Raw genomic sequence first — 19815 nt, 5'->3', positions numbered from 1 at the left:
TAAAGTTTTAAAGGTCTGTTGAATTTCAGAGACAAAATGGAATTTAGAAGTTCATTTGTAATTTTCTAAACATAACTTGACAGTAAACATGTTTAAAAATACATTAATTTTAACATTTTATAGGGTCTCTACAGATGGCTCTCACTAAAAAGTGATATATTATGAATAATATCTCAAATAGCATATATTGATGTCAATATAATTGTAGGGAAATTATCTAAGATTTCTTTTTATATGCTATAATTTACTGACTCATACATAATCTTACATATGTATTAACATGACGAGGTGAGCATGAAGCAGACACCTCTGGAGGTCAATTATTGACTGAGTGTTGTGGTTTGTAACATTTGTCTGTATTAAGTTAAGGAATCAACTTAATTATATAAAACCTTTTACAAAGACTTTGTAGTTTTTCTGCTGAGGAGACTTTCTGCTCACATTCAGTACTTCATCCTTGCAGCAGGGGGCAGTCAAACACAGCAGATTGTTGCGAATAAACTCATATGGGTGAATTTCAAAAAATGCTCTCACAGACAAGAGGGCACCTCATTAACAAGACATTTTCTTTTATTCAATAAATAATTTACATTATAAACAGGTGGCGTGTGGCACCACATTTGCTTTACATACAAACACAGTTTGATCTTTCTGGCATTTCCCATTCAGCTATTTTTTTTTAAACTCTTTTCTACCATTACAAGTCTGACACAGAATTTCAAACAGAATAAGAGCTAAATGGAAAATAAAACATAAAGTGCTTTAAACTCAAAAACATGAACACCCCAGAACTTGAACTCCTACATTCCCTTTCTAGATAAAGTGGGCTGCATTCAGCATGTTTTATATAACGTGATGACAACCAGCATTATTATCACTTTCTCCACAACAACTACAGTAGGTGAGTATACTGCATACAGTCAAGAATATTGTTTTGTAGTGTTCATGCTTTTGAAAAAATCCCTTTTCAAATAAAAAAAGATTCACATTCACCAAAACATCTGATGTACAAAAACAGGAGTGATAAATTCAAAACACAACTGGTAATATACAAATTTAAACTCACAAAACATATGTACAATCTCACATTTCACGTGTAGAACCATATACTGTAAAACTCACAACACAAATTACAGCTATTAACACAAGATTCAACAATACAATCATTTGTTTTTTATGATTTTTTTTGTTGTCAAACTGCACCATTAAATGTTCCAAATAGCAGTAGTAAGGCCTGCCAAATACTTCGGTGTAAAGGATAAATGACCGTAAAACTGTGCCCGAGAAGTAACTGTATCTACAGGGATAACTTGCACATTACCAGACACTGCAGATGAGAGCCAAAGTTCAAATGGAAAGTGTTATCATGACACGCAAGGAAAGTTGAGACTAAAACGGAAACTAGTTCTGCTTTTACAGTGTGTTACTGTACTGCGGATACACCCACAAACACAAGTTATACACAGTTAAGAATCCCCCTAATGAGAATTGTTTAAGACTGAAAGATGGAAATTCAGATGTTAGGGAAATGTTGGCACAAGGGCTTGTTCTTTGGCAATGACTTAAGCCATGAAATCACGTCTACAGACATATGCTTATCATTTACGCAAAGTCAGTTCAGCACACTGGTAGTCTATAAAATGCTAAACTGACTAGAGGGGACGTCTTTACAGCTAGTACTGACAGTATCCACACCACTGGAGAGTTAAATTCACAAAATGCTATCAAAGAGGTGTCTCAGTTGGATTGGCTGATCTACATCGTGTAAACGCTATGGAGTGCCCTTACCTAAGGTTGTTCTTTTGCTTTTCTTGTTAGCTACATTCACATTACAGACATAAAATACAAAACACTGTCTGATCAACATGTCAGCTCAAACAATGGAGTGAAAGGCTGTATGACACTGAAAAAGAAAAAGATTATTTTTAAATCAGTCTCTTTTCAGGATTTGCTACCTGGCTGACAGAGGCCAATTCTTGACGAGACTGTGGAGCGCCTTGTCTTTCCATTTCTGAAAATGTGGGTGCAACAGAAAGACATGGGAAGGATTTCTCCCACTGGAGGCTTCTTATCTAATTTCTGGGGACTCCTGCACCCACTAACACACAAAGTTAACCACAGACGCTGAATTCTGCATACATATTGTACTACAACACACACGCGCACACACACACACACACACACACACACACACCCTAACAATATGACCCATTAATCTCCACAGCAGACAACTGGAGACGCTGCTCTGACATCCTTTTGGCGGAGTGCTTCCTCCAAAAGGCTCAGGCTTTTCCAAAGCTGGAAACTAATCAAACATAGAGCTGCTTCTGGCCTTAGGTTAACAAAAGGCCCTGTCAGGTCCTCTCGCTTCGCCACATGAGCCACGGAGAGCTTCACTGGCTTGGCACCAATGAGTGGATCAGGGGAGGGAGGATCAGCAAACTCTTCTTTCTGCAAAAGATCATCTTGTCCAGCTTCCCATAGGCATGCATGCCCGGTGAGAATGTGGGATTTAATCCCAGGTGGATATCCTAAGCTCTGGAGTAGCTGGGCTCTCTCACCGCTGCTCTCATCAAAGACCAGTCCTATGAAGCAGCTAAATACACGTGATGATAGCTGGGGAGCACGGTGACCTCGTCTTGACATTAGACTGAAGTCAAAACATGACAATACTACTAAAATAAGACATCTCACAGAGTCACGTCACAGAACCAGAGGAGAGGAGCAGATGTATGACACAGCGATGGTACTCAAACACTCACTGACAGATACATGAGGATACTGTTGTGAAGGGACTATAGATGAACTGTGCAAGACCCAATCCACAAAAAGACAGCAAGGACGTTGAGGAAGAGGAGTGAAAGAAAATCTTTGCTCCTCGGTGCTGCATTATTCATAAATGCATCCTTTTCAAAGATGTGATATCTCTTGCTGTTTGAGTGGAGTGTTTTTACATCCTCAAAGGCGTAATAAGCTGCCATTGTGAAGTTTATGTCTCCAGAGGAGAGGAGGTCAAACACACAGGACTGAAAGTACAGGTCCTCCACTGGGAGCCGCTCTTTGCACTTGGCCTTGGCGGACTGGTAGGTAAAGCCATGTGCCGCGGTGCCGCTCCTGGTCTTGCCTGCGCTGTGCGCCTCTGCCGCTCGAGCCTTGAAGTTCCTGAAGTTGATGCGCTGGTTGGCAGGGCAGCCGTGAAGACACAGGTACAAGTCCTGGTTATCACCTTCCTCCACAGAGTTCACAACTTCCTCTGGCATCCGCACAGCAAAGGTCAGGTAGCGGCCGACCTGCCGGACCACTATGGTTGTTCCAATGTACCTGGCCTGAATCTCCACATGCTGCCCAGGAACCTTCTCCACCACACGCAGAGTGTTCGCTCCGTGCCGATCCCCTCCGTTCTTGGAGCCATCTGCAAAAGCAGCTGGCAGCTCATCCGTCTCTGCGTGGTACATCTTCTGGTCCACACATTCCTGGAAATTCTTAAAGATGATTGTCAGCTGCAGGAGGAAAGAAGAAAAAGAAAAGAAATCTCATTAACGTTCAGTTGAAATGATCATAATGCATTTGCCTTTAAGACCCTCAGAAATGCAAGCATGCAGCCTGCTGTGTTATTCTGGTCACATCCAGAATCCTAGTAAACTGCAGTAAATGTAAACATCAGGTTTTAAAAAAGGGGAAGCGCTTATACTTTAGCATTAAGAACAAGTTTGTGCAATATGTGCCATCTACCCCACCACCCCACTTAAGTGTCATATTTCAGCACTGGCTCAACATGGGGGAGGCCAAGGTAAATGCCCTCAAAAAACACGAGTCTCGGCCATGTAAAATCAGGCCTCAGTTTGCAGACACAAAGACGATCCATTCATAGCTCTGAAAAACCTGCCTGTGAACCCCAGAACTATGCTCCAGGGAGTGGCGTCGGGCCAGGACAGAGCGATATACTCTGCAGCTAATTAAGTGAGACTGGTCAGGACTCTGCAAGCTTGGTTTCATCAGGACACCAATGAGCCATTGTCAGAGCAGTGATACCAGGACGGCCTAGGGACTCCGATGTATCCTCGCTCCGGACAAAGGACAGGGGGAGTCTACAGAATACTCTATTAGCTTGACAATTCATCCGTTGCACCAGTTCTGTCTCAATTCCCCCCAACCTTCGGCTAACATTTCCCACCTACATTAACTTTAGTTTTTTTCTCCCTGGCTTTTAATGAAAACAATCAAAATAAAAATGCCTCTATTATCCCTCCATCAGAATGAAGATGGAAATAACCAGACAGTTTTATTTGCTGTAGCGAGAGCAATGCACCAACACAGCACTCTGCTAATGCAGATCTTTTACCAGAGGGGCCTTGTTTGCACAGGTGGCATTGGCTGCTGCCTTGTTTTCCCTTTGTCTAGAATCAAGATCTTAAAAAAAAAAGATGTCTAATATGCTTCCAAGAACAGCAATATAAAAAATGTCATTACTATAAAATCTAAAACCCCCCACAAATGCTTAATAGAGTATCATTAAGAAATCTTGATTGCAGATAATTATACTTTCAACGAATGTGATTGAGGACAAAGTCCTCTTATTTCTCAGTCTACATACTTAAGTTATGATACTCTGGGAGGGGCTGAGGTCCACAATCATTGCTGTCAAAACTTTGACAAATCTGGAACAACTAACTGAATTTGCCAACTATAAATACTCCTACTTCTTTGTTTTTTACCTTAACTTGTACTTAAAGCCATTTCATGGATAGCCATCCAAACTAACCAATGTACCATTAAACAAAACCGCAATAATGAGGAATGCACTGCTGTTAAAGAAAGAAAATATCTCAAAATGTAGAGAAACTATCTACAGTTCTGTGCAGACACAACATCTCTCACTGTAATGTGCTCAGTGTGTGGAATACACTCTAAGTAGGCCAAACATCAGCCTGAGCTGTCTACTGTGAAAAGTGAAAATGGAGCCTTGTGTTAACATTTGACGCAACACTGCTGTTATAATACTAACAAATAATTTATAAAGCTTATCAAGATCTTTGCAATTGAGATGGGTTTGGCTTCTTTATCTGTCATTATGGATCTCATCCAAACACTAACCAGAGTCCACAGTTTGTGAGAGCTGCTGTGGGGCTGCTTCTCTGTCAAACAGACCACATGAAAGAAGAGACGAACAAATACATGAACAACGACGGGTTTTGATGCAGCAGCAATGACAAAAGTCACCAACAACTAACATAAAATCAATGTGGCAAGGTGATTATCTTAATTATAGACAGATTTGTTGTATATTAAAACAATGATTGAGCCTAGAAAATGTCAGGAAATATGGTGAATTTTTTCGAAATTTTCCCAATGTCCAAGTCTTCCAGTCCAAACCCCAAACATATTCCATATAAAATGATAAACAAAAAAAAACTGGACATTTGACAAGCTGGAACAGCAAATATTTCTGCTTCATAAATTATTTCCATGATAAACTGATAATAGCAATTGCTGCAGAATAATTTTCTGTCGATTGGACAGCTGAAACGACTGGTCGCTTCATTGATTAGTCGAGCAAAAATGTCAAAATGTACGACTTCCAGCTTCTCCAAATGAGAGAATTTGTTGATTCTTTTTTGTCTTAGGTGATAGCAAACTGAATATTGTGAGGTTTTGGACTGTTGGTCGGACAAAACAAGACGTATAATGGCAATTGTGATGGACATATTTCATCGATCAATGAAAGTAATTGTTAGATGCAACCCTAGTTGATTGACTCTTTGATCTATAGTTATTGTTTATGGCCTAAGTAGACCATATTGACATGCATACAGGACCTTAAGAAAGGATTACCTTGCTTGTGGCGGTGGCCATAGAGCCTGGCACTACAGGAGTGTTGGTCACCTGGACAGACAGGTATTTGTTGTGGATGAGCGGCCAGGCTCCTTCCACCTTACACGTCTGGAAGTCGTCACCAAATGTTCGGAGGTGCGGGTCTCCAAAGAAGCCACAGTGGGTGTAGTTGGGCCCCGCTGTGTTGCGTGGAAGACTGCGCTCATAGTGGCACACTTCAGGTCCATCTGAGCGCTCCTGGCTGTCAGGTAGGAGCGGTGGGGGCGGAGGAGGAAGTGGGGTGCGGGCATTTGGTTGGGATGTCGGACCCTCCCTTGAGCAGTTGTGTTGGCTCATTAGATCTTCTATGCCATGCTGGGCAGAGTGGTATGCCAAGTCCCCCCTGCAGGTACGCGCAGTCCGGCGTACACAGCTGTTGTACGCTCGCAGCGCTGTGCAAAACTCCTCTTCCGGTCCAGAGTTTGAGGTGGAGGCCCAAAATTCGGAATTACACTTGAGGATCTTGCACTGCAGACTCACTGTCGGGGAGGAACAAGATACAGTTTGAACAAAAGAAGCAAACCAGAAGGACACCATGTCATTTAAAAAGACATGATAGTAACACAGAAAAAGCTATAAATATACATAGTTTAAAAACATTATTAATATTAACATAATACTGAATCTAAAACAAGAATATAATAATAAAAGCAGTAATTCTTATATTTTGCCACATACTTTGTTTTGTCCATTGGTACATTGTAACACAAATGTTACACTCAAATGCTAGAGAAAGGGAATAAAACGTTGTGTTTGTACACCATGAAAAAGGACAAATAGCATCTATATTTACACAAATCTTTGCATTTTCACAGCAACAAAACACAGGTCTGAACTCCCCCTCAGGATCACTTTACTGTTTATTGTAGAGGAGTGCACTTCCCTTTCACACCCAGTGGCTTTTAGTTTATGTAAAAGTAAAAATGCCATTTGGGATCCTAATCTACACCTTTAGTGATAATAAACGTTGCTTGACCGTAGATTGTAGTCTCCAGCATTATTGCCACATCCGGCCAACTCTTTACAAAAATGTTCTTCAAACATTTCCCAGGATGCCTGGTTGCCACACCATGTTTGACTAGCATCACCTTGGACTAATAAAGCATTTATTTGAATGGGCTGTGAGAAATTTCACCCAGTGTCTCGAGGCGTGGAAGCCATATCAGCACTTTGAAGTCACACTTTAAACAATATCCCTCCTGATAGCTTCACCGCAGCACTCTCCAACCCCCACACCGCCTCTCCATTTACCACCCATTTGATAGATGGCAATAAACTGATCTTGATCTCAGCTATCAGTGCATTATCACTTTGTTGTTTGACGGTAAGTGACGGTAAGAGGAAAACTGATAAGGGTTTGGTAAAGGTGCAAGGTGAGCTGAATGAGGTGTCCCCACTGCAGAAAGGGACCCACTGTGATCACCCCATAGTCAAATTACAAGTATATTAAGTCAATTGGAAGTAAAAAATGTGTGTGTAATTGTATCACTAGACCTTTATATTATTAAAAAAAAAAAAAAAAAGCTGTTATGGTGTACCTTTCAACAGGCACATTCAAAGCATAATCCCACCACCATTACTCTCTACAAAAAATAAATTGTTTTAAATTTCAAGGGCGAAAACATCTAAAATGCATATCCTTGCTTAATAAATACTTTCAAGGAGCTAATGCGAAATACTGAGGCACCATCCCCCAAACAAAACAAGAACCTCCAAAAAGACTGCTCACTTTGTTTTGTCTTTTTCTAATAAAATAGCGTACTGTAAAATAAAACAGACAACAACTACTTAAATTACTCAAATGTTGCACTGTAATGACATGGCTGTTCACTTTCAAGCCTGTTCCTAAAGTGCAACATTTTCCAGACGGCTGCAACGTAACCACACAATCTCTGTAATCTAGTAGATTTTAATCATTTTTTGATGGAGTTTCATGAGATTCCAATTGATTTGTTGCGGCGAATTATAAATATTTCGCTAGTTTTGTTAAATGCGGGCTTCGGCAGAAACTTCATGAGTTTTAGTTGTACCATGTAACTCTAGTTCAATTACAATATCACTAAAATATTTCGGCTAATAAATAGTGACCGAACCAGGCAACTTTGCTGCCCAAGGTAAAAAGGTCGTTAGTTAACGCTAAGAAGTAGCTACGTTAACGTTCAACATTTATTTAGTTAAACCTTATCAGTGAAAACATGCCCATGTGGGACAACTTTTTAAAAACTTTTACTTTGTGATTTAAAAGTACAAAAGAGTAGCATCTTACCGGATGGGAAGAGTACGAGAAACAGCGCGAGGACTCTGCATACGTCAAGCGCCGAGGGTCTTCCTCTTTTCCCCATAACCATCCATCCAGCTCGGGGTCGCACTTCACTCCTCTCCCTGGTCAAACCCGAATAAGGAAGAACAGAGGAGAAGAGTTAGAGCCGCCGAGTCCTCGTTGAGAAAACACACAAAAAGTCCATAAAGAGGTGTGAAGTCGGTCCCGTCTTCTCATCACTATCTGGTAAGAAGTTGTTGTTTTGCCCTCTTCGGTTTGAGAGTTAACTCAACGGCTACAGCCGAGTAAGCTAGCTAACACTCAGTGCGGGACAAACTGCTGAAAGCAGTCAGGGCAATCTATCTTCCTTTTAAGGAGTGTCGAGAAGGTGCAGCCTCTGCGGGCCAGCGGACACACTGAACCAATCACGGCTGCCTGTTCTGCCCTTAAACCCCCTCTCCCAAGTTTCAAATTACAACTCAATGTGCAGACTTGTTCGACGACGACCGAGTCCACGACCCACAAAGTGGTAGTCCACAACGCCGTGTAAGAAAGGTCTGATTTGCGGCTAAGATCACAACAATAACCTCTCTGTGGAGGGAAAACCTGGAAAGGAAAACAGTGGCATCCCTCCACAGAGCATGTAAAGGGGAGGAAAGCAACCAACAATATAATAACAAACACCATGTTTATTCCCAAGAGCTGCACATAATATGCGTTAACCCTTCATATCAGCACTCATTGCCATATTTAAACCATAGACTGTATAAAATATATTTAAACCTACTATATGTCATATGTACATCTCTTGAAATGGTGGCTACAAGCCAAGCTAACCTCTTCAACCCCTCAGAGCCACTGGGAGGTCAATGAATCCCACCCAGTGCAGCCAAACATCTACATTACTTTTTGATATCCTAATGGAGATCCCAATGTCTGTAAAGATGACGACATTTGTCAGACTGAATGTTGGATAAATGTGCACAAAATGATACACAAGAATATTCCCATTTGTCTTGTGTTTGAATATTTCATTCAGTGTAAACATCTTGAATAGAATTGGAATAAGCTGTTCTATAATATATATTATTATTATTATCAGGGTGGCCTGCAACTAGCAATTATTTTCATTATCGAATAATATGCTCATTATTTTATTGATTACTTATTTTGTCTGTAAGATGTAAGACAATAGTGAACATCACAGTTTCCCCAAGCCAAAGCTGGCATATTCAAATTGGTTGTTTTATCCAACTAACAGTCTAAAATTCAAAGATATTTAGTTTGATTTCATGACAAGATGACACATGACAAAGGAAAACATCAAATCCTCATGTTTGAGAAGGTAGAACCGTAGCAAATATTTGGCACTTTTTCCTCAAAAAATGCCAAATGATTAACCAATTATCGAAATATTTGCCAATATCTTTTCTGTTTATTGACAAATTGATCGCCTAATAGTTTCAGCTCTATGTATCAGACTATCAGACATGCCGTCAGTTTGGAAAATATATAGGTAACTGGATTTTAAACGGTTATAAGGTCATTTAACCTCCAAATCATCACCCATCAAATCAAACTGAATATCATAGGATGGGAAAAAAGAAAGTACATTTAGAATCAGCATTTAAAAACCAACTTAGTGAAATATTATATGCCTGTAATTATATCCGCTGGTTGTTAAATTCCCAGATACAACACTGAGAACATGAGCTCAATGATACTTACAGCGCTGGACAGAAATATTGTCCTTTTTTACTGATGGCAATAGTTTCCAGTTACCCAGCAGCATATGACTATATAACTCACAAAACAAACCATGATGCCTTGCTGTAGTTTAAACCACCGAACAGTACATGAAGTAATCAAAGCCAAAACCAAAGTACATGTACGCAGGTTAACACATCAACAATTAAAAAAAAGGGACCAAAAAGACTGCTTTGACTTTTGACTCATTTTAAGAATGCAGGATTTGTAATACAGTATTTTTGGCATGTTAGTTGAAAGGATTTGAATCCATTCCCACTACTGATCAGAAGAGCAGGCGGTGATCCTCTCCTCTAAAATTCATATAACCACCTCCTTTCGATATCTTGTACATATGGCACATTACTGCTGTCGTTTACTACCATTTAAACCAAAATACTATCAGAAAGATGCCTGCGCACTCAGGTTGTGGCTGGCTGTACAGTATTTTTCCATAGTGCGGTGAACGTCTTTGTGAATGCTGTCCCTCTCGTGGATGATGGATACGTTCGTGTACAATGAGGTCTGAGCCTACACATGTTTTCAACAAGGGTGGCCCTGTGCAGACTGATTCCCAGCTCTATACCACACATTCCCATCTGAAATGAATGACTGCAGCTGAAAGGTATAAGCTGCCCTGTGATGTGTTTTGATGAATTGTTGAACGTTTTTTGGCTTTTAGCAGCGACACTGGATGTAGAAGCAAACTCAGGAATTGCGATTGATTCACATGTTAGTCGAATAAAAAGCTCAGAATCCTTGTTTCTGTATTGCGTCCGGAAAATAGATGGTGCAGATTGAACATTTGAAACCTGTTGCAGCGACCTTGCAGTCTCAACATGTCTGTACATTATTTAATATCAAGATGTTAATATGGTGGGTTTTGCCGCTCATATAATTAGTCAGTTAATTGGTCGTGTTAATGTCTCGGTTGACTAAGACATCTTTGGCCGATTAGTCGTTTCTGAATTGTCTTTTTATCATGAGTCATTAAAAGATAAATTTCATTTCTGGCACCACAATTGTCACAAGTAAGCTTTGGTCCTTAATTATGGACAGATACTTGAGCATGACAAGTGACGATGATACTGGAGAAACAAATGATTTCACAGATTTTTCATATCAGTGGAAAACGGCTTATTTTGAAGCCCTTGATCCATTTCTTTAGTCAGGACATGTATTCCTTATTCAAACTATTTAATTATTCTAATTAGCATTTCAATGATTACTCAATTAATAGATTAATAGAAAAGAATCGACGGAACATTTGTTCTGCAACAATTTTGATTACCAATATAATCAGTCAAAAATGCCAAACATTCTCTGGTGCAGCTCCTCAAATGAAAGGATTCACTGTCTTTTCAGTTTTATATATTAGCCCATATTTACTGTAAAATGAACGGTCTTTGTATCTGGGGCTATTTGTTGGACAAAAGAAGCAATTTGAAGACATCACCTTGATCTCTGACAAATTGTGGCGGCCATATTCCACCATCTTCTGACATTTTATAGAGTTAACAATGAATCAATAGTGAAAAAAACTGCAGCCGTAATTCTCATCACAAAGTCTAATTTTATCAGTTTGACTACACCACCAATCAAAATTAGGTTAGACCTCTTCCTCTTCAATAGCCTTCTCTCATCAAGTGTCCATCGGGCTAATAGCTGTATTTTGTCCTTTTGGTAACAGTTAGTGACCGACCAATCAAAAGATTGATTGCTTTTTAATCAAATTAGTTTTACCTCTGGGGTTTAACATCTCCATGTAGTGAAATAACAAGCAATGTATAAATTAGGAAATATCTCCAGAGGGAGATTTCTATAGAGACATCAAGCAGATCATGTGATCCACATGCTGTGACAAGTAAAGGTGAAATGTAACAATACAACAGCTCTATAAATCCAGCAGGTATAATCCAAGCAGGTTTAATGATGTGCTTCTTTAAATCGCTGATATCCCCTGTCAAACCTGACACAGTTTTCACATTTTCATACCCTAAATATGGTGTAATGAAGTAATATTGATAACTGTTTCATCTCTCATTCGATGTTAAATTGTGTGCACTAGCCTACATTTTTAAATGCATCTGTCTTGACGGTCACAGCGAACTGATGCTCTTTTCCAACAGATGGCGCTTGTTATGAGCTCTGATACGAAACCTCAAACCATGACACAAACGCACATGGCATTATGAGGACAACCAAACCTGTCATTAAATGTGAGCTTTATGGACAGCTCGATTATTGATCTAATTACATGCTGTCATGCGATTAGGATTTAAAAGGTGTAGTCTAAATCCGCAGCCAGCAGGCGCATGTGTCCTGTTGCACTGCTCTGAAGATCATCATTTGTACTCCATGTCAGAGAGAAGTAGACTAAACGGAATTTTCTAGTTGGGACTAGGTTGTAATAAAATGCTGACAATATAATAAATACAAATATGTGCATCCTTCAATATTTAAAAGGGCACTTGTCAAGTGAATACAGTTTGTATGTACATTTCTTGAGTGACTCCAGCAAATGGATCAAATTCTTAATATTGGGAGAAATCCAGCTCTCCTGACTGCACATCTGGTTGAAGGAAATACATATTTTACGACATATAGTTACAGTTTGAAACCCCAGTAAGAAAAGCAAAAACTGACATCACTCCTGCGTAATAATTAGCTCAGATAATGTTTGTTAAAATTCAAAATAAGTCTCCAACTAAAAGACAAAACCAACCTTGGCGACTGCATGGGCTCTCCGCGACTCTGGGAGTCCTGCAGGAATCCGGAGGACAGCGAACAGGAGCAAGAAGCAGACTCCTAAAAAATTCTCTCCCTTTAAAAAAATGAATAAACTCGTCCTGTGTGTCACTGTAATCCGAAATCAAACGCACTCAGTGGCTTTCTGAGTGTTAAATCCGCCAATCTGTGCATGATGTCCACCGATCTGCTTCTCGCTGAAAGTGCTTTTCTTCTTTTTTAGTTGGGATTCATTTAAACAGCCACTTCTCGCACCCGCTGTGGACTCAGATGTATGCAGCCATTGCTTAACTCATTTGACTATCGGTCGATCGGCAAGGAGACATTATGATAGATTAAGTCCAGTAATTGCCCTCATCCGCGCGGTGAATCCAAATTGTTAGTTATGGTCGACGTCGGGGAGAAAAAAAGCCCTGAGGGCAAAACTGCTGCTGCTGCTGCGTACGGCTCGATCCGCTGTCTGGATGTTGTGAAATGGCTAGTTAGAAAGTGTGAGAGAGACAATGATAGGCTCTGCATGACGCCGCTGTGAGCCCCAAATCTCAGCTGTGAACCCCCCACCCCCCCTTTTTTCTTTTTTTCCAACTAGTTCTCTCTTTGGGAGATAAGAGTCCACAGATTAGGGTCGAAAGTTGAGTTATACAGTCTTATTTTCTGTTAGAGCAAGTGAAACTAAACCCATGTATTGTCAGCCTGCTTTTGAATCACATGTCATTTTCTTGATGTGTGCCCTATTTTCTGCCCGATTTACAGAACACTAGCCATCCATTCTGCAGGATTTGGATAGAAGTTTCTGCACCTCTGGCAACACGAATATGAGTTTAAAACTGATTTGAACTGCTGCTTCGTTTACAAATTGCTTTATTCATTTCTGACATTGATTTCCAACAAATAGCCCCCGTTTTCGGATCTACACCCTCAACAGATAACCGTGAGCGCACCACCATCTCTCCAAATCACAGGTTGGAAAAAGACAAATCCATAATAATCAGGATTTAATGGAGGATCAGGTGGACAAACGCTTTGCAGCAGGGAGGAAGAGGGGGGGGGATATGCTCAAAGGCAAAGAGGGCTGCATGGGGGCTGCACCTGTGTTTTAGGATCAGACTGCATGCAGGAAAATACCACCACAATCCCCCCCCTTCCTCGTTCCTCTTTAGCTTTTCCAGCCTCCACTCCATGGTACAACATAACTGGTTCTCTCTGCTCCAGTTTCCCTCCGATCAGGAAAATTCATCACACCAGGGAGGGCAGAGACTTACAGTGAAACAGCAGAATGACCAGTTCAGTGCTCTCACTGTCTGCCAGGTGGATAACTGACATGCAGAATCCAGCAGAAATGCAGAGCTGACGGTTAAAAACCCCTTTTGATTTCACCTTCTATTAACACTGATGCCGTAGACATTATTAGCATGCTGCTACCGGACGGAGCTGTCACATTACATCATCCCTTTGTGCATCCAGCAAGAAACTGACCCCTGTAATCCACTCGTTTACTATCACAGCCCAGACCTGCCCTCTCCAGATGGCCACTGAGAGGCAGCATATTTTACATTGATGTAACATAAGAACATGAAAGAGTGACACCCCGGTGTGAAAAGAATGGTTTTAGAGGTGCCGGATGCCGGCCCCATCTCAAACACAGCTGGTGTACTCGCTGCCTTGCTGAGTTATTATGGTGAGTTAACACAGCAGATCTGCTTTACATATCACCGGATTAATACAACACAACATTTTTTTGTGTGTGTTGCAGTTCAGTGTTTTCTCCATTTTACAGAACAAATCAGTGACAGCCAGCCATGCAACTGTTACGGGCTCGAATGAAAGAAGCACTCAGTAATACCTGCCCTTGGGGCTCTCTGTGATTTCCTTTAGTAGCCTGTGATTTAGTCCATTGTAAAAATCTGTTAAACTAAAGTTGCCTCAGCAAATAAATCTGAAACAGAAGACACAACTGCCAGAGAGCAGAACATTCCTTTGAGACCAATGTAAGATTACAAGCACCTTGATCCTGGCAGGGAGATTTGGTTTTCAAACCTTGTGATATAGGTAGAATATATTTTTAGAAAAAAACTAGCTTACTGATTGATTTTACTCAGACTTTCCTGACACAGAATTAAAGGAAGTTGCTGCAAGATTTCTGCAAACTGTAAATTCCATAAATGCCTTCAAATCTTGCTTCACTTTCTGGGGATTTTTTTCAGATCACACGCTGTGCTTCTCCTCGGTAGGATCAAAAGTTCACTGTTGTCTTGTCATGATTGCAGATGCTGATCATCAGTTTATCATAAATCCAGCCTGCTGATGACTGACTCAGTTTCAGTAATTGATCCAGATCATTTCCGGTTTGTGTGCAAAGAAAAAGATTATTTACACAAGAAATGTCTCTCAACAGCTGAGCACATGTTGGGAGTGGATGACATTAAGACATGAGGGAAACTAGTCAGCGATCGCAGTATTTCTGAGACATGGATTAGTAAACATTGTGTGCTCTTACTGACCTTCCAGTTGCCTTTTGAACTCTCGCAGCATAACAATTAGCTTGTCACAGTGCGTTGTGCCTCTTTTTCTCGGAAGTGCCACTGCATTGTGTTTCAGACGCCCCTGAAAGATTTGACAGACCGTTTGACATTATACAGACACATCCTCCTGTCATTATTGTGTCACCCGACAGAAACATGTAATTATCTTTCTGTTAATTGTACACCATTTAAAAGATGATATTTCTTGTCCTGTGGAGTTGATGAAAATGTCATACATTTAACCTGTAATAGAGCTGAAAAGATTAGTTGATTATAGCAATTATTTTTGTTAATTAACCGTTTAAGGAATTTCCATCTTCTCAGCTGTGGGGATTATTTTTCTTTGCTTTAATAAAAAAATTATATTTTTTGTTTTACTATGTTCTGACATTTATAGACCAAACAGTGAATCCAATAATCGAGAAAATAATTGTTATCTGCAGCAATTACCTGCGATAATAACAGCTGATTACACCAAACATAAAAATAACCACATTCTAAATTTGTTTTCCTAAAAATTACAGCCTAAAAGAACAAAATAAGTTATTTAGCGTTAAAGGGATATTTCCGATTTTTAAGAAACACGTTACAAACGCATTATTTGTTTTGATTTTAGACATTGATTTTCTTTGCAAAGCTGTGCCATAACATACTGAAGCTTATGTACTTGAGTGTTATTTATCATCATCATTTATCATGTTTATTTCTATATGGTGACCCCGAGAACTCAATGCACTGCAATTTAGGAAACAAATGGACACAACACGAGCAAATGAAGAAACATTTTCACCAATTTGACAACAGATGCTCAGCATTTAGCAAACCTCTTCACCAGCTTGACGACACACGAAAACATGTATTTGACGACACAAACTCAGTATTTAGTGCCTGAAGAAGCTCACGACACAACGGAAACTGTTTTCAGGGGACATCAGAACGCGATGCACACAGCTGGGACATGCTTGGTGTTGCCGTTTGTGGATTATAAATGATTGAAGTTGGCTATCCGTCACTGTGATGCTTCAGATTTTATAACACAGTAATAGGCAAAAGGCTAACGCTAGGTCAACAGCCTTTATCTGAAATAATATCACAATGCTGTCACAGTGTTGCTTACATTTTTATTTTATCTTAAGTCATTTGGCAAACACCACGGATGGATAGACTTTAGAGCATACATCTAGCAGAGCTGACGGCGTCTGGAGAGGTCTGTGCCTTCCTTGCTAACAACAGCAGCAAATGCTAATGTCTCTCTGCCCCTTTAAATGACACAGACCTTTTGTTGTATTCTCAACACATCATGAGACCTGGTGTCTTTGAGAAATAATATCCATGTATTAGTCACACGTAAACTATATGCAGTGTGGACTATTGTATTGCTGGCGTAGTATTATGAACTGAAACATATCTTGAAGAACCCACTGATGGTTTCGAATATGATTGAAGAGTTTTTAATGTTTAAATTGACCTGTTACGGCCAAAGATTTCTCTTCTTTTAAAGGCTAGTAAATGAGAAAGCACAGTCCCTTGGTATTCAGTGAAAATACTAAGATGTATGCTTCATGTACATGATTGACATCTAAAAAGAGGGGGTAGTGCATCCAGCAGGATCGTCTTTAGTAATAAGGTGTGAGCATGAATCCGAAAGATTCTATTAAGAGGTGATATGTTGGGCTGAGACACTGTGTGGAATTACTGCCACAGTCAGTAACAACATGAATGCTTGCAAATTGGCCTGTTCGTGCACACAGAGGAATGAGCTTGAATGTGCAAACCCTCATTATAGAATCTCCTTTCTCATTTTGGGCAGAGAAGAAGAGATTCTTCTTTTTCTTCTTCTTTTTTCCTTCTAAAGCAAGACTGCAATCCAGTGAGAATTATGCACACTGTTTAATTCCAGACATGGACAGAAGTAGACAGAGTGTGTACAGACAGCAAGACAAATAATTAGCTCCGCTGCTAAACAGAACTGATTTTCAGTGAAAGACACAACACACCAAACCACATTTTAGGGTGGACCATTAGTGAATGAATAACTGCTTTAGACCATGAATGATCATCACGATTTTGCACCTGACAGGGTTTTAAAAAACGCACATGATGTTGTTGAGCAGCCATGACCCCATTAGCATGCAAGATGCCATACATGCATGCAAGAAAACTGAGGCTTATCTCAATAAAACAGCTGCCTTTTTAATTTCCTGCTTCTGAAATTCTGTGCAGAAAGTGAAGGACTATCTGAATATTCAGTTTATGAATACAAAATTAGATAATGCTTTTCGCCACACAGTGTGAAATGCCTTTCTGGCAATTTAATTTATAGTAATTCACAACTAATCAGTCTTGGAAATAATAAGCAATTTTGTCTTTATTTGTCTTTACTGTCATAAAAACAATCATCACATGTTTGTTCTTTTGCATTTTACACAGACAATGGAAATATCTGCTCCAATTTTGATTGTAAGTAAGCAAAAAAAATTCAATTCAGTAATTGTGTGAATCACATTTATTCTTCAGACTACATGGATTAATATAATAATGTTTAAGCTAACACTTCTGTGTTCGGAAACCTATCGTATTCTTCACGCTCACTGCTGTATTAGCAGCACTCATTTTAGTATGCTTCTATAGCGGCGATTTTGTTCAGAACCTATATTTCCCCTCCGTCTAAACTCTGGTTATCCATCCTTGACCCGTGTAAATCCAGGGCAATGATAACACTGGCAGAAATACAAGCACCGACAAAGGGAAAACTTTATCACAACAGTCTCAGTCCTGCTATTTGCATTACGTGCATTTTGAAGTGAATGTTGCCAATGTCAGCCAGCCTGAATTCTTCACGGCTCTTTTATGTCTTGGCTTCTTCTTCCTGGTTGTTGAACTTTACTAGAGTTCTGTAGTGTTGTCCTATATGCACAGCTGCAGGGGCTACGTCCTGCCCTTCCTTTTGTCCCATCTTCTCACAATAGCTGCAGAGGAAAGCTCAAGTTTTTGCAGGTGCCAGCAAATTCACTTTGCAGCTTTCATGCTCTGCCGATAGTGAGAGACAGGAATCAGGCTGGATCTTTAAGCTGCATGGGGAACCTGAAGCATGTAGTGTTTGCTGTTGCCTTAAACGTTTATCATATGAATAAACCCGCATTTTGCTTTTTAAAAAAACATCACAATGCTGCAATCCATTAAGACACAATTTGAAATTAACTCCTAGCTAGTCTAGCCAGTAAATCTTCAGCATTATGGCGCTGTTGGCTAGAAAGTTTTTCATTGTTCACCTTTAGCCCCGGTTGCTTCAAGCGCTCTCTCTCTCTTTATTACTTCGACCACACACATGGACTTTAAAGTACTCCAGCCAGGATAGCTGCACCTACACATAACTCGCTCCAGTTCACATTTTAACACACCGATTCCTTTCAAATTTCAAGCAGATATGACCGTTATTTTAATGTAAAGGTTTGGAGTCATTTATTCCCATATCTGTTCAGTAATGTAGATTTGCAATATAAATTGGTAGTCCTGATTTAGTTTTAAGCGATTATCACGGGTCAGTTGCTCAAATTCTTTTGAAAACAATCCGTCCAACAGCGTAATTGTATCCTCAGCGGGCGCAGGGAAATGAATGAGCAATTCTAGGGCCCTAGAAAAAGATCATTTCCATGCTGAAATATTTATATTTATGAACTGTTGGAGAGTGGAATTCAGTGGTGGCTGAAAGAACGGATGAATCTGAAACTCATTAACATGTATGCTATCTCCTCAGCAGGACAAAGAGAAACTATTTCCAGTTAGATGCTCACAAATATGTGGAAATGCCTTTTGTGTTGTTGCTGAAGACAACAGGGCCGCCGCTAAATGTCATCCATGTTCATATTTCTGTCCAGCCTTGTAGTCCACTCCATCTTTCTACAGTGTGCGGTTGTTCATTAATGAGCTGTGGAAATGTCAGCGCTTTTAGTTCAGATTCATTGAAGAGCCCACGGACGTCTAATTACAGGAGAAAGACTTAAAGATATCCCCAGCCCTCAGAGACAGCAGGCCTTTCCCCCCCCCAGGGCTAAATGGTGCTTTTATTGATCATCATATGTAAAATGATACTGTAATTTCTCTGTCTCGGCTGTTGCAATAGCAGCAGGTTAATTGGATCAGACCCTGAAAACGAGTTCTAAAGCTTTGATTTGTAATGCCTTAGCTGGAGGATTGTGCTTAATATGCAAGGAGGTTAATTAACAGTGAGTTGAACGGTTGTGGAGCTCTACAGTCTGGCCCTGCCCTCATGGTGCTGATGGCGTCTAGTGTTTGGTTAGGTGTTTGCCGAACAGCGGAATGGCGTCCGAGGCAGTTGATGTTATACTTTCGGCTCTTCGTGGCGAGCGCCTCTCCCAGTGTGGCTCGTATGAAAAGTTGTGAAACAGAAGGAGACTCCAGGCCCCCCATCAGAAAAAAAAAAATCCCAATGCCAGAGCCAAAATAACATCAGTGAGTCAGTTGCCTTCAGGCCATGTTGACTTTATCTCCTCTGTCTCAACACGCAGGCCTGGTCCTCTCACCAGTAACTTTAATTAAAACTAGAGTAGGAGTCGCCACATATTTAACATCATCGTAATATGTCTCCACAATTGTACAATTTGTGATCCATGGCCAGTTCACCAAAATTGCATAGTTGCTGGTCAA

The 19815-nt window shown here is 40.2% G+C and overlaps 1 protein-coding gene across 1 annotated transcript; it reads right to left on the bottom strand.

Moving 5' to 3' along the window:
* Nucleotides 1–544: 544 nt before the first annotated feature.
* rgma (repulsive guidance molecule BMP co-receptor a) lies at nucleotides 545–13077 on the bottom strand. Its single transcript, XM_029434205.1, has 4 exons — nucleotides 12603–13077; nucleotides 8138–8253; nucleotides 5833–6350; nucleotides 545–3500 (listed from the first exon to the last, which is right to left on the bottom strand). Exons 1-4 carry the CDS (start codon nucleotides 12614–12616, stop codon nucleotides 2796–2798), a joined length of 1353 nt encoding a protein of 450 aa, XP_029290065.1. The 5' UTR covers nucleotides 12617–13077; the 3' UTR covers nucleotides 545–2795.
* Nucleotides 13078–19815: the final 6738 nt, after the last annotated feature.

Source organism: Cottoperca gobio, chromosome 6 (assembly GCF_900634415.1).
Source record: "Cottoperca gobio chromosome 6, fCotGob3.1, whole genome shotgun sequence".
Classification (NCBI taxonomy): Eukaryota; Metazoa; Chordata; class Actinopteri; order Perciformes; family Bovichtidae; genus Cottoperca; species Cottoperca gobio.
Note: the sequence above shows the minus strand (reverse complement) of the source record. Positions and strands in the feature narration are given on the sequence as shown.

What these genes read in the sequence shown, in the direction of transcription:
- rgma (XM_029434205.1), bottom strand. An exon ending in TCTCGTACTCTTCCCATCCG is followed by an intron (nt 6,351 to 8,137) that starts GTAAGATGCTAC and finishes CCTCCCCGACAG; the next exon opens with TGAGTCTGCAGTGCAAGATC. An exon ending in TGGCCACCGCCACAAGCAAG is followed by an intron (nt 3,501 to 5,832) that starts GTAATCCTTTCT and finishes TTCCTCCTGCAG; the next exon opens with CTGACAATCATCTTTAAGAA.